At 34.3% G+C, this 16,653-nt stretch overlaps 1 protein-coding gene across 1 annotated transcript in view; it reads left to right on the top strand.

The window, feature by feature from the left end:
* Positions 1-16,320: 16,320 nt before the first annotated feature.
* Positions 16,321-16,653, top strand: part of LOC126773081 (uncharacterized) — a 200,361-nt gene continuing 200,028 nt past the window's right edge. The window contains exon 1 of the mRNA XM_050493727.1: positions 16,321-16,479. Within this exon, the coding sequence (XP_050349684.1) occupies positions 16,389-16,479 (91 nt within the window). The 5' untranslated portion in view covers positions 16,321-16,388. The remainder of the gene's footprint in view (positions 16,480-16,653) is intronic.

Genomic DNA, 16,653 nt, shown 5'->3' with positions numbered 1-16,653 from the left:
CAAAACAGCAATACTTGATATTGTTGTGTTCCGGTTTGAAGGGTGAGTGAGCCAGTGTAATTACAGGCACAAGGGACATAAAATCTTAGTTCCCAAGGTTGGTGGCGCATTGGATATGTAAGCGATGGTTGACATTTCTTACAATGCTAATGTCTAAGAGCGTTGGTGACCACTTACCATCAGGTGGCCCATATGCTCGTCCGCCTTCCTATTCTATATAAAAAAAAAAAGGCTCAAGAAGTGCTGGCCCGATGTTGTGAGGATGTGAGAGAGCATGATCTCACCAAGGGGGACGCTTTAGATCGGGCAAAGTGGAGGCATAGATGCAGGAAAGCGGACCGTGGCGTTACTAGGCCGGAAAAACGCTAGGCAGAAGAAGAAGGCCGAATTTTAAGCAACATTTAAATATAAATATATGAATTGTCATTTCTGTGACGTAATCGTTTGTTGCATTCATTATGATTTTGTTTCCAATGTGTAATACAATTAATACGCTACACTTAAAATCAAATAAGTATATAAATAATTCCTAAGGCCTTAAGATGGAGACTTATGATATGATCATATAAAGACAGAAGAATTAAATCAGTTGAAATAAAATAAAAATTGTTTATTTACAGAACTTACAAGATTCTTACAGCTTAGGGCCTTCTTTTAAGGATAGTAAATGGATCTAATTTTATTGCTGTTTTATCTATAGACCTCGGCAGATTTGTATTAAATATTTTTTTAATGTTGTACAAATTTAACAAATTTAATATGGTATAATTCTTCTAACTATAAAAATGTCCTACAGACCGATTTCGGCAATGGCAGCCAATCTCAAGAGAGATTAGCCAACTACGCAGGAGATATTATAGTGCACTCTCTATTTCCTAACTCTCATAATCCGATGGGACGGCAATCCGACACGACCGGAAAGAGTTCAGGCGCAGGACCAACGGCTTTACGTGCTTTCCGAGGCAAGGGAGTGTACATACTTTCAACTTCCAGATTCCGGGATGCTACTGAGAATTTTCTGACGGAAAAACCCAATAACTTTTTACTGACCCGACCTGGGAATTGCACCCAGGACTTCCGGGTCTGCGGCCTTACATCAAGCCACTAGACCAACGAGGCTTCTAACTATAATATGATAATACAACGTTAGTATAAAACGTTTCCGTAATCCTCTCAACTCAACAGTCTCCAGCGACTGAATTTATCAATTAATCATTAAGAAACAAATATATGTTGGAAGTACGGATGACATGCGACAGGGGATATGTGTTTAGCAGCAAGAAAATGTAGTAAGCGCCAAAAGAAATACTACTTATAATATATTCTTATAATATAGTAAAAAATATTTTATAACATATTATATAACAGCAGTAATCAGAATAATATATTTTGGACCAATACCAGGTACTTTTAGTACCTATTAAACAATAGTAGCACAATGCTACTATTGTTTAAATGTCTACTAGATTTAGACTTTAGTGATACATATACTCGTAGCGGAAAAAGTTTATTCCACAGAGCCAATGCTAAGCGATCCGTACTGGCGGAATCATTGAATTATTGAACGTGGGAAGTTAGATATATTGTTTATGCTCGGGTAATCTATTGAATGTGTTTGAGGCATTCGTACTTGAATTTATGAAAGAAAGAATTTAATAAAAGGTTAAAATTAAAAAAAAAAATAATTTAAATAAATAACGTTTATAAATTTGTGATGTATGCATAGTTTACTAATTAATATTTTTTATTATATTAATTATGTTTGTTGAATTTACTTTTTATTTTATAAAATAGGTTAGCAGACTAGCAAATAGGGCACTGATCGTAAGTGGACAGCAATGCCAATAGACATTGGTGCTGTAAGAAATATTAACCGTCCTCACACCTTGGGAACTAATATGTAAGGGCCTATGCGAATGTTGCACATTCACCCTTCAACCCAAAACACAACAATATAGTCTAACTGTTTAGCGGTAGAATATCTGATGAGTAGGTAGGTACCTACCCAGATGGACTACCATCGAATAAATTAATATTATTTGTAAAAGCTTTGTCCAGAAGATGCCTCGTTGGTTGTTAAAAATAGCCCATCAATTCGGTTGTGTATCTTTTTTTAATGTTTGTTACCTTATAATTCTGTCATTAAGAAACCGATTGTGATTTTTTTTAGTGATCCGAACGTTAACTAAATTATTACGAAAAAATTGATAATTAAATTTTCTATTTCGAATTACATAATTATGCCAAAGAGCTATATAAAAATTATATATCGTGTCTATTATTACAAGATTTAAGCTCCGTTACGCCATTTAAGGGTGAAGAGGGAATTTCTCATAGCTTACCGGAGTAAAAAGTATCCCGAGTGCTATTCCAAAATCTTAAATATTCTCTTGCGAAACATGGAAAACTGTTCGGCGGCTTTGGTATGAAGTCGTAATTTAAGGATAGCGCTACAGGATATGAAGACATTGCCACGGGAACCGAGTGTTTTTTCGGAGTACAACATTACCTATGTCACTTTTTGGCCCATAAAAAACTTGGGGTAACTATTAGATGAAGGACAAATCAACAAATGGTTCCAATTTGTAATATTATTATAGTAACAATGATTCGCGAGAAAAAAACTTGCTCAGTAAGGGGTGGAAAAACTGTTTGTGCATATAAAGCGAGCAAACTCTAATTGATTTTAAAACCAATGCATATAAAAATAAAAAAAAATCATTATTCAGAATAAAACAGTATTGAATCTAAAAACAAACATATATACCGTACCTAGGTATATGTGATATGTGTATTATGATATTCTTTATTTTGCGGAACAACAATAAAGTATTTTACAATATTGATATTTTTTCTTATGTTGTAAAAAGTTTGCCTGCGGCGACGAAAACTTTTATCATTTTTCCTGCTGTCATAGTGCACTGGGATAATTAATTCTTTTTTTACAGATTCTGACGAATATTTTTTTAAATGAAAATTGAAATGTAAAAATGAGTGCAAAATATGAAATATGTATTGTATTTTAAAATAATGATAAAAATAGATATATATGTCGGCGGCAGGGACGGCTGAGCGATAGAGCTGTCTTCTTCTAAATTTGGTGGTACGGGGTCCATCAGGATATTGTTGTATCAATAATAACTTAATGTAGGTATAACAAGGATTTATTGTTACAGATCACAATACACAAGTATAATTAGGTACTAAATAGGTAAACCGACAGTTTCGCCTTGGAGGTGTAGACTGGTCGGTTTCTCAAACGCAAGTCCCCATTTCTCGAATGCAAGTGTTTTTATAAACACTCACCCCACTCCCCAACACGACTCTGTCCACGTGACTTCAACAACGAAAGAAGTCACCGCGTTTACCCGTTACTACTATAGTCAATTCAGCTACTTTTAATTAAAAATATTGTTTTTCCACGACATATATTTTATAAAATAAGTGATTTTTCTATCGAGAAAATTTCATGCTTTTATATTTTAGATCAGATAGGTACAACCTTTGATAATATTAGGATGTACACATACTAAATAAAATAAATTTGAAATTTTGCTTTGTACCTTCTTAAATAAAGAAAATTTGTTTTATTTTTCCCTTTCAGACTATTCAAGTAGACGCAACTGATTACGCCTATTCCATTTTTCTGATAAGCCGCATGTCGTTTTGAGCACGTCACGTGCTTGTTAAATGCCTCATTACCTTTTATCGTCCTGTGAGAGCGAGTGCGAGACCTCATTAAACTTACCCTCAAAGATAATGGCAATGGAGTTATAAAAAAATGCGTAAGGATTCTCCAATAACACATTATTAGAGAATACTTACATAATTTTACTTAATGGGAGATGTGGTCGAAATCGGAGTCAAAATATTTTTTATCAAATACACTTATCGATTCGGAATTTTGATTCTACGTAGAATCTTTTAGCGTGTAGGCTATCTTGAGATACTGAGGCGTATATTATTGAGAGACGGATCCAGGTATGAGGCTAACCAATACTCAAAGACCGAAGGAATAATATATATTTATTTACGACACGTCACAATTGTTTGAGTACCCTGTACTGACTGATTGATTAATGTATTATAATAATCTAATAATAAATTGTTATGATTTCGTCATGCCAAATATGGAGTACAACTAAAATGGCGATGTGCTGACGGCACAAACTTAATTCGAAGACGTAGCTAAAGTCTACTTATGATGATAAATTAAACTAAAAGGACTAATATTTAAGTACATAAATAGTATGTACTAAAGGTATTTTATATTAAAGAAGTAACCGTGTATGTAGTATAAAATTTTGCTTATCGACGGCTCCGCCTCATTGACTTATATTGCTCTGTGGGGTGTAAGACTTTATAAAGCCAATTCTAGATTATGGCATAGTGTCATAGTATCGCCATGAATCGTACTTTTATTAAAAGTAATATTGGATTTAAAATGAATAAAATGTATTAAATAGATTATTATGACATTAGTTATTATTGGTTTGATAAATAGGACTGTGAACAATGGAAGGAGGGAAGTAAGTAGATCTGAGACGTAGTCAGAGAAACTAATAGATGCAATGACGATTTACACAAGAAAGAGAACGAAAATTACGTTACAAATGGTTTAGACAGAGATAGAATTATCAAATCTTTTGTCCCTTATCACGTAACTAGTTTTGGTGTTTGTTTCGCTACTCAAGTAGCAAAACAAACTCGACAGTTGGTGCGTTCATATTGTTTATTGTTCAATTTTTGCTGATTTTTATGTTAGAAAACAATTCTAATCCAGTGAAAAGACCGAGAAACAATCCTTATATCTCATCGAAAGTTATACAATGGTGCATTGTCGTATTATTTCATGTTAAAGCGATAGCAAGAAGAAAATTGGCGGCGTGTGTTTTCACGCGTAAGTATAACGGGTTTGTCCCTGAATATGGTTTCTCAGTGATGTTTATTTAAGCCATAGCATAACGGAACCTTATATTGTATTAAAATCCAATCCAAGATAATAGGTACTTCTAGTTTTTATCATTCATAACCTATAATTATTTATCTACTACTACTATTGATTACGGAAACAAAAACAAACAATGCAACGGTTTTTGGGTGTGGTTGGAAAACAAAAATATATTTTAATTAAAAAATTGTATAATAAATATTAAAAAGTAAAATTTAATACCCTCATTTTATTTTAATTTAATCCTGAAAATTATTTATCTCCCAAAACAGGGAATGCAGTTACTATGACAACATTATACGCACACATTGACAAACTATCTCTGCCTCAATCGCGGTTTCACGGCCCCTTGGTCTATTTGTTTTTGTGTCTACGAACTGAGCGCATCACAAGCGCTCGTCATTAAATAATATAGTTATGTCAAAGTCGAATTGACATTTGCGTATAAAAAAAATACTACAGATAACATTTTCAATTCCTATTAAAGTCTGAGTTTCTGAACGGGTCTAATGCATAAACTGCATGAGATAGAAGCATTATCAGAAGAAATATATATCGCATATTTTCAAATATTCACTACATAGCACTGGGTCGAGCCAATCTTATCTTCGTTATGAAGCGACGTCTTTGGAGCGGATTAAATTTTTCTTACGCATTTAATTTTTTTGAAGGATAAAATTTTATAACGAAAAGGTTTTGTTTGCGTCGGTTCCGAGTTATTAATTTCCCTTTTTCATTTTTCACAAAGTCTGTTACCTCGATGAATTTGATATTTCAATTTATAGAATAGATTAGAAATACACGCGGCTTCACCAGCAAGAAATTTGGTGATGAAAATCCTTTAAAATCTATCGTATCTTACTGTATATACTGTGTAATACCGTACATAATGTCTATTCGAATATACATATACAATTTTTAAATTATTAGGTAACAGATAAAATAAACATACGCTTTTTTTAATAGGGTCACCTGATTATAAGTGGTCACCAACGCCCATGGACGTTGGCATTGTAGGTAGAAAAATTGTTACAAGGACGGTAATGGATACTAGGTCCCGCAGTGGTCGAAATTCGACTGTAAATAATTCTTTTTTCGCCCTTAGACATTGGCATTGTAAGAAATGTCAACCATTGCTTACATCGCCAATGCGCCACCGACCTTGGGAACTAAGATGTTATGTCCTTTGTGCCTATAATTACACTGGCTTACTCACCCTTCAAACCGGAACACAACAATACCGAATACTGTTGTTTTGCGGTAGAATATTTGATGAGTGGGTGGTACTTACCCAGACGAGCTTGCACAAATCTCTACCACCAGTAAATAATGGTTCTTTTAGTTTTGGTAACTCGCGAATAGAAATTTTAACTTAAAAGTCTGACATTCAGTTTTAATTATTTGTATAAATTATTATTATTAAGCGTATATTTATAGACCAACGTAGCAAAAAGAATTGTAGAATATCGCAAAAAGCATAGTTGATATTCACAAAAAACGTAGATAAAATAATTTTATTTGGCCACCAGTTGGTAAGTAGTAACTATCGCCCATAGACATCGTCCCCGTGAGAAATATTAACCATACCTTATATTGCCGATGCGTCACACACTTTGGGAACTAAAATGCTATATCCCTCGAGCCTTTTGTTACACTGTGTCCATACTCACTCACCTTTCAAGCCCATGAATCAACATAACTGAATATATCTGTTTGGTGGTAGAATAAGAGATGATTGGGTGGTACCTACACAGTACAGCAAAAAGCCCTATCATCACTACTATTTAGTATCTGTATATAAAATAATGAAAATAGTGAAAAGCCGAAATGGCTCAGTGGTAAGAACGCGTGAATCTTAACCCACGATCATTGGGATCATGGGTTCAAACCCGGGCAAGCACCACTAAATTTTCACGTGCTTAATTTGTGATTATAATTCATCTCGTGCTTGATAGTGAAGGAAAACATCGTGAGGAAACCTGCATGTGTCTAATTTAACTGAAATTCTACCACATGTATCTAACAAGTTGGTATTGGGTTTAAGATGCGGAGACCTCTCGTTGCCGAGCGTGATAAATGCCATAATCTGTGTACTGGAAGGAGATGGTCTCTTTCTGCGAAAACGTCATGTGACTGAAGGAGGCTGCGGAGCAGGAGCGTGATAACAGTGCTTCCGCTGACCCGCTTCGCCGAAGAAGACCGGGTCGAAGACGTCGGCGCTATACACACCTCCTCCCGCCATAAGTGTCGCCGGGGCTAGGAGCTCTCGCAGGGTAGTATGCGCAAGCGTTCCCGTGGCGTCCCTCGAAAAGACGGTGTGGGTTGAGTTAGGTTTTTTTTTTTTTTTAGTGGGTCCGCTGCAGGACTAAGATCCAAAGTTCACAGCGGAGAGTGGCTATCCGCATAGTACGGGGATATCGCACGATATCCTACGAGGCGGCAACCATCCTAGCGCGCTTTCCGCCCTTGGATATTTTGGCGGATATGGATGCGAGGGTCTACCAACAGACCCGCATCCTCCGCCAGAACAGTGAAAACGCGCCCACTTCGAGTGCTCTCAAGGCGTTGAAGCGGCAGGAACACCGGAGGACTCTTGCGACGTGGCGCGACCGTCTCTGTGAAGAACGGTACGCGCGCAACCGCGTCGTTGGAGTGATCCTGCCAGCCTTCGAAGCCTGGATGAGACGAAAGCGACGAGTCACCTTCCAACTTACGCTGGTAATGACCGGTCACGGTTGTTTTAGAGAATACCTGTGTAAGATCGGACGCGAATCGACGGCGACGTCTCACCACTGTGGCGCGGACCGCGACACCGCTTAGCATACGTTGGAGGTGTGCCCCGCGTGGAGTGCGGAGAGGGAGATCCTGGGCCGTAAAGTCGGACAAGACCTGTCCCTGCGAGCAATCGTGTCGGCGATGCTTCGCAGGGAATCGGCGTGGAGGGCCGTAGCCTCCTTCTGTGAGACCGTCATGGTTCAGAAGGAGACAAGCAAGGAGAGGCCGCGGATGCGTTATATCAACACGATCCCGCAGCCTCTTCGATCCGTGCTGAGGAAGACCATCGTTAAATTAATAAAACCACTGTTTTAGTGGGTAAGAATCCCACATAACCCGGTTCCACCCCCATAGGACCCGGGTACCTTTCTGAAGGTTGGAAATCTGCGAGAAAAAAAAAGGTTTTTTAGTGGGTATACCGGCGATTTCAGCGTCGGCGAGCCCCACATACCCCCCACTTCATGTGAGGGAAACGCGTAAATGCGTTTTTCCAGCGAAAATAAAAATACATTGTCAGTTGTAAAATTCCTTTATTGAATAATATGATACATATTTGAACGATGTTGAATATTGTATGATATGAAAGAAATCATAAAGAGAAATAGAGAAATAATATATTTCCCTAGTCGGGGTTGTCGGCGAACGTAATTGTTTGAAAAATCACATGTTTCGCGTTTTCGTCTGGGTGCCTTGAGAGCGAAATTCTTTTATTACGTGTAAGTAATCATTATATATATATATATATATATATATATATATATATATATATATATATATCAATATGTTTATTCATATACATATAGCATATTTTATAGTAGTTAAATTTCGTTTTTGAGACTGACGTTACAAAAGTTTTGCAAAACAAAAAAATCAGATAATATGAAAATAAAATTTAATATACATTATAATAATAATTTTGTAACGTGCCCTGATGCTCCAGTAGTCATAAGATAAGAGTCTTAATATATTTAGTTCACCACTAAATTCAACGACTAATGTACTCCTGTATTTCAGTTGTATGTTTGTACGTTTTTTTTATTTGACTTATGATAATAGATTATCTAAATTTTGTAAGTGAGTTATTGTGAAGAGTTGAGACACGGGAATGTATGAGATCGACTCACTACGTACTTTCAAATAACGTTTGCTGGACGTTTATTTTTTATCTCATTATAATTTTTCTGCTTTTGACATAGTCAACTGTCTGACTCATATCGGTACAAAGACTTAAAAGCAATCACTTTCAACGAAATTGCCTTTTTCTTTGAATACGGATTTATTTTGTAATAAAATGGAAAAAAATATATCTTTGTTTGCGTTCATAAATAAATTGGTTTCCAAGCTTTGAAAATTGTAATAGCATTATGATTGAATAAATAATACAAATTGACCTAGTACGATTCGCGCTTGCGCCTTTTCGTTGATGGAGTGTATTAATAATGGCAAAAGATTCCTTAGGTCCTTTTTGCTGATATTTTATTTAGTTTTTTATTTGTTTGTTTTTTTAGACTTCACTAAAAATAATATATCCAATAAAAGAACCTTTCATATAATAGTTGTCAACTTTCGCGCCAGTCTAGTGGCTAACCTTATAAGGTTTAACATTAGCAGCCTTGTAAAGCACGCCGCACGAGACCTTTTCCGCCTCGAAATCTATCCGCTTATGTTGTATCCCACTGGATGATACTGCATGATAGTAGAATAGAAATAGTTGCTTGAAATTTGACTAATTATTTCAATGAAATTGAGAAACAAATGCCAGTCAAGCGCTTTCATACACTTACAAGACTATTATAGACACACTAAAATTTTGTATGTGAAAAAAAAATGTCTGCAAAAAAGTATTACGACAAGGATTCACAATTGAGCTACAGTTGAGAAATTTTTGTTTCTAGCTATGACGACATAAGCAATCTCAATTAAATTCATTTCGCAATTTTATATACTATTAGTATTCACCTGTGACTTTGACTTTGTAAATTGGACGAACAGCTATTAGGTATAAAATCAGCATTTGTCCATCCTTAGCGTTCAAGCTTACTTCAAAAATGTCATCAAATTTGGTTCAGTGGTTTAGCTGTGAAAGCGTAACAGATAGACAGAGTTACTTTCGCATTTATAATAATATTAGTATTATATTTTATTCAAAAGAGGCTTGGAAAGAAGACGAGAAATGTTAAGGGTCACCTCTCAATAGTAATAATTTATATACAACTGGATTTAGGTTGTCAAAGATAAAATAGTATATATGTATATGCAATAAGAAGTGAATAACTTTATAGTTTAAACTTGTCAATTTAACACATGCAACAATATCGTATTGAATTAAATAAAGAATTGGAATGTACCTCGGCTCTCAAGTAGCTAAAGTTTCATACACCCGTAAAATCTTTGGAGAATGAATGAAAACATTCAACGCATTCAGTCGGACGAGTTTATTTTTTTCACGTTTCTTCAATATTTCTGTTTTCTTTCGCTCTATCTGAGCGGGATAATTCGCGTTATGAAGATATATCGGTCTGTATACAATCTCGAGTTAGGTGAAATAATAACGGATCCTTAAAATATTTTCCTTAGTGCTTTATATAAAGTGACTAACTCGTTGGTCTAGTGGTTAGGTATATGTCTATATACAGTGATGTGGTTATATATTAAATGACGAATGAATATAACCTTAAGTATGTAAATGTAAGGGTGTATTAAGGAGAGTACTCTTACTTGGTGGTTGGACGTTATACAAGTCCCTCTGGGTAGATACCAACCACTTATCATATATCAAACACCGTGGGTTCAAACGCGGACAAGCAAACCTACACGTGTTAGATGAATATCTGCAACAAGTGTATCCATCTTCATTGGATCGTGGTTTAATAAGTCTTCATCTAAAACGAAACGAAAACAGTCCAACAGTGGGAGAGATTAATTATTAAATATTATGTTCAAACAATCTTTATTCTCAAAAAATACGAACGTCACTTACATGAGGAAAACATGACATAAAGTTCAATATAATAATGGTCGCCACATAGGTAGGTACTCAGCTAACGAGATATAAAGTAAGTTTCTTATGTCATCAGTTTTAATTTTTCCAAATATATGAGCGTCACATCTGATACTTGGACTCGTTAATTGAGCTTAAATTTTTTATAGTAGGTTGTAATTTGTTTTAAAATTGTACTCCTTCAAACGTTATATCTTTTCTTGCATACTTAGTTCTAATTTTTGGGAGAACTAGTAAACTAGGTGGGCGGGTGCTACGCTTACTTACATGCTTCACACAGAACCAATCAGAATCTATGGGTTTTCTAATGATTTTTCGTATTAAGATACAAGAGTTATATATTTACAATATTAAGGAAATCTGTTTAATATTAACAAAAACAGAAGCATGAATATAAGAGTGAACTGAAGCTCAGAAACTGTGTCATCTTAAAATACGAAGTTGCGTTAGAGTGATCCGATAAGTGGATTAAGTGCTGCACGGATCAGGTGTCGGAGGAAACTGGATAGCATTTCTATCTTAACTCGATTTGAGTAAAGAGGATCGGTGCTTGAGAAAGAATTATATTGAACACTCAATGTAGGGTGGATTTCACGATGTAGAATTTAAATGTGAGTTAAACCTTGAACTTCAGCTGTTCAGTTTTCTAATCAGGTAATTGTAATATGTGGAACAACAACTATATTGAATTTGAAACAAATAAAGCAAACTTAACGAATATTCATTAATAAATAATTTATATTTAAGTTAATAATTTATAGTTAATTAATAATTTATATTTAAGTCGATGGTAAAATTTTTCATCTATTTATGGTTATGATATATTGATGGTTAAATTTTTCATCTTTAAAGTAACAGCTTGTGTATTCCACCTAAGGCTCCTTTTGAGGAAAAGGCGTAGAGTTCAGTTCAGTTAAATTAGACACTCATGCAGGTTTCTTCATGATCACACATACCATAAATTAAGCACATGAAAATTCAGTGGTGCTGGCCTGGGTTTGGACCCGCTATCATCGGTTAAGATTCACTTGTTTCAACCAAGTAGCCATCTTGGCTCTCATTCCTTATTCATTTTATTTATAATTAGAGCTATATTACTCTTGTAATTCCGATTATAACTTCCTATTTTTATTAGGAGACCATGTTTTTTACATAGTGTCATTATCCAAATGATTTGTGTGAGTTTATGTGCGTTTGCGAGTGTCAGTGACATATGAGTAAATTCTGATACATACATAGGATTGGAGTTACAAGTCATGTTATATCAAGTAAAGCTTGTGGTATATAGTTTCAACGTGCCTACGGCGCTTTGAAGTCAAAATGCTTGTGATAGAAAAATTAAACACTACACAAAAAAATAATTCAAAGAACGAATTATTGGGACGAAGATAAAAATGAAGTCATAAATAATATAATAATAAAAATAATCAGCTTAGCGGAACATTCAAACGTTTCATAAACGACTGAAAAAATATATTTTTTAGGATTAAAACCGATAACTGAGAGTATTTTACGTCTTTTTTGTTTCGATTTAATTAAAGTTTATTTGTTTAATAACTTAATTGAAATATCATTAACGATAGAAAAATACATCAGAAAAGAATGGTTACATTTTGCACAGACCTTGATGGTTTCACTTGGTGGTAGGCCCTTGTGCAAAACCGCTTGGGTAGGTGCCACTCACTCATAAGATATCTTTTATTAACAGCAATCTAAATAACTATTTAGATTTAGAACACAACTGTGTTGAGTGAGCCAATTTAATTACAGGCTCAAGAGACAGAACATCTTAGTTCCCAAGGTTGGTGACGCAAATACGATGTAAAGAGTGGTTAATATTTCTTACATCGTCAATGTCTATGGATGGTCGTGTCGTCACCATTAGCCGTGAGGGCGTCCCATTTGCCCATCCACTTCTTTTATTATAATAAAAACATGTGCGCTTCATGGCCCTATAACATAGCCTTATTAATTGCGATGTTTTTAATTGCCTTTAAAAATATATACATATTCAATTTAAATTCAATTCGTACGCAATTCATTTAATGAATATTTCTAAATGGTGCTTACATTGAATAACAAGTGGATCGCGGATTGGAAATAATGTTGATCTATAAATTGTTTCAATCGTATTAAAATTTTACTAACTGTTTTTGAGAAATATAATAGTAAAATAAACAAGAGGGGATCATTTTATATTAATAATACAATAATAATGATAGCAAAAACAAAATATTTTTCATTCAAACGGGCTCTTTGAAGCACTTTTGAACTGTCTTGTTAAAGGATTTAATTGAAAAGCTACCATTGATTTAGAATGTACAAGAACTTGAAATACATTATCACGTCAATAGCTAAAATTTATAGCGAGCGAAACTGTGAAGCGATGCTACTTATATAATCACTTCTAAAGTTTTTGTACCGAAGTGTATCTTTTGGTATAACTGTTGTGTATATAGGTTTAGTAGTTTTTTCACTTATGCTTTACAAACATCTCATCATTTATCTATCTATACTAAATAGATAGGCATTCTACAGATAAAATCCAAGAAACATTTCAGTATTTACTCCTTTACACTAATACATAGGTTAATAAGAAATAATTAATTTATTATCTATCCTGTATGCTTACAATAACTTGATGATTTTGTACCTATGTAGTCTTTTATTGAGTAATGTTTTTTAACATGAGATTTAATTTTTTATTAGACTAAATTAAAATGGCAATGAAAAAATCTTTATATATATAATTCTTCAGTGTTGTTGGTCTTGTATCTAGATATAAGGTCACAGATTTCGAGGTCCTAGGTTCAATTGCGATGAATGATCAGATGCGAATTTCTGCATTGTGATCGGGATGCAGAAAATATAATTTTATATAATACTTTTTTCCACCCAGACGAAGCCGGGATGAGCACATAGTGTGATATGATAAACTTCAATAAATGTATAGTACAGGCTGAATTGAAAAGCAATTCGATTTAACGGAAGTCCCTGGAGATGCGGCTGATAGAACTAATACCGAAGCCGGTGGGGAATTATGTATAAACACATTGAATACATTAATGCATGAAAGTTTGTCGTCTCGATATAAACTATGAAAGGTCATGAAGCGAATAGTCGTAAATCGTAAATTTGTATTGAAATATTTTATATAAATACCAGTTTTCGTCTACGTGTATATAAAAATCATAACCTTGGGATTCAAGCTTGCTTCGTAAATCAATCAAAATCGTTTTAGCGGCTTAGACGTAAAAGTGTAAAAGACAGACATAGTTACTTTCACATTATTAATATTAGCTTGTGTAACTTGTGAATTATAAACATAAATTAAGCACATGAAAATTCAGTGGTGCTTTATTTTATTATATTAGCTTAGATAAGTATAATTATATTTCTAAAAGTAAAGCTATACGTATGTATATAACAAGTATTGAGGATATTATTATTTTTTTGTAAATGCATATTTGTTTGCCTCGTTGGTCTAGTGGCTTGATGTAAGGCCGCAGACCCAGAGGTCTTCGGTTCAATTCCCAGGTCGGGCCAATAAAAAAAGTTATTGGGTTTTTCTGTCAGAAAATTCTCAGTAGCAGCCCGGAGTCTGGAAGTTGGAAGTGTGTACACTCCCGTGACTCGGAAAGCACGTAAAACTGTAGGTCCTGCGCCTGAACTCCTTTCGGTCGTGTCGGATTGCCGCCCCATCGAATTATGATAGTTAGGGAATTGCGAGTGCACCAGTGTTTGCTATGTGAGTGCACACACTTGTCCTCTATAATATCTCCTAAGTAGTTGGCTAATCACTCTTGAGATTGGCCGCCGTGGCCGAAATCGGTCTGGAGGACATTATTATGCATATTTATAATTTATATAATATATTATGTTATTATTATATTTTAAATTTTACTTGCATATTTGCTAATAACTTCTCGTGTACGTTTAAAGGTCGGCTGGAGTATGCGGTAGCGTTGAACCTATCTTTTATGCAATTTCATTTTGCAATAAAGTATATGAATCAACCTTGAGAACAAGCAGCAACAGCGCAACGGTTTAAAGGATACATAGTGATGAGAAAATTGCAGCTTCGATTTTTAACCCCTTGGGCTATTGCCGTCTCCACTAATAGCACAAGCATTACGCTTAAATTGAGGGGTAAATAGGCATGACAGTAATTCTCTAATTAGCTGTATCATAACATTCCATACCATCCATCGGTATGGAATGGAATGGTGGTGACATACCATCAAGTGGATCATTTTCCTTCCTATTTCATAATATTTCCTGAGTTTCCTTTGTAAAAGCGAACACGTTATATCCTCATTATATACATATGGTACAAACAAGTCATTGTTTGTTCTTTGTGATCATAGAAAAACCTTTGAAGTGATGATGTAATATACATAACTTTATCAAAAACAACATAATCATTACATCATAAGTGTACAACATTATCAAATAAATCATAAAAAACGACAATTGATATTTTTTTATTATTATTTAATTGAATGAAACTTTTTTATTCAAGTATAAAATATAATCATTCGGTTCGTAAAAAGAACTTAATGGTATTTGAATATAAAGAACTCTTCAAGTTCGATATAAAAATATATATATTTTATTATCTTCACAGGAAAAACAGAAATAAAAATATAATAAAAGTTTTAAATAAAAATGAGTATTTAAAAGTCTATCGTATGTTTGTTGTTCATTTTAACTATAGCGTGATAAAGTAACGCCTGATAATGTTCAACCATTTAGAGAAGGACTCTCCTGTTAAGAAGGTTTAATGCGCTTTACGCAATGTTGTTCTATTGTTTAAAAATGTGATGTCATTTTCTCCATCGACCTTTCCTTACTATATTTTTCTTCACCAGCGACAGGTGAATTATAAACAAATCAACTTCATGAAAACTATGAGATGCACGTACGAATTTCTTAAGATCTTAAGTAAGAAATCTTAGCAATATACTTATAATGTACAATAAATCAACGTTCCTTGATTAAAAATATGTTTTTTTTTTAATAAGGCGTTGTTGGATGTGATTAAAACGATATTGTAACTTTATATAATTTATTATTCAAGATAAAATCGAATACAAAAATATATAGTAGGTACTATTTTTCGCCCGCGTGTTAGGCGGAAAAGCGGGCAGATGTAAAAAAGTAGCCTATTTTATTTCTTGCGGTTCAAACTTGTTTCATATCAAATTTCATCAAATTTCAGGCTCAGCGGTTAAGTTGTGATATCGTACACTCAGAGCAACTTATACATTTATAAAATTCGTATAGTTTTTATTGTATTCGGCGATGTAAGGAACGCTTACCCAAAAAAAAAAAGATTTTCTCGTGTAAGAATTTCAGTTTCCTAACATCACCTGTTCAAAGCAAAATATGTAATGCGCATGTCCTACCCGCACAACTTTCTGTCAGTTGAGCGTAAGCGTCCACTGAAACGAGTCTACGGTCGGCTGAAAGGCTCGCAAAGTAATGTTTCGTAAAAATTATTTTTAATTCAAATCGTCTATGTAACGTGTTACAGTCATAATCATATCACACTTGTACGTAATTTAGTAAGTGTTGTGTAACTTTTAAGACAATTTTGCGGTGCTTCAGTGTGTGTTTGTTTGAATTTTAATTGCATTAATTACATTTATCATTTTTAAAATGTGGTGGATTTTACGTCGAGCTCGGATCACAGGCGCGTCGCTTTTCAGCCAGGCGTCCGGGACCGCCAATAATAACACCAATAAAACAGGTTAGTGCCTAGTTTAAATTTAAGGCTTAAAAAAGTTAGCTAAGATATGTGTACATATTGTTTTCAATATTTAAGATTAAATATATTTTTTTGTACATATGTATCCTTCAATGAAACATAGAATGAAATTAATTTAACATATATTACACTTTAAGTTAATGTTTAAAAAAAAAT

Source organism: Nymphalis io, chromosome 13 (assembly GCF_905147045.1).
Source record: "Nymphalis io chromosome 13, ilAglIoxx1.1, whole genome shotgun sequence".
Lineage (NCBI taxonomy): Eukaryota > Metazoa > Arthropoda > Insecta > Lepidoptera > Nymphalidae > Nymphalis > Nymphalis io.
Note: the sequence above shows the minus strand (reverse complement) of the source record. Positions and strands in the feature narration are given on the sequence as shown.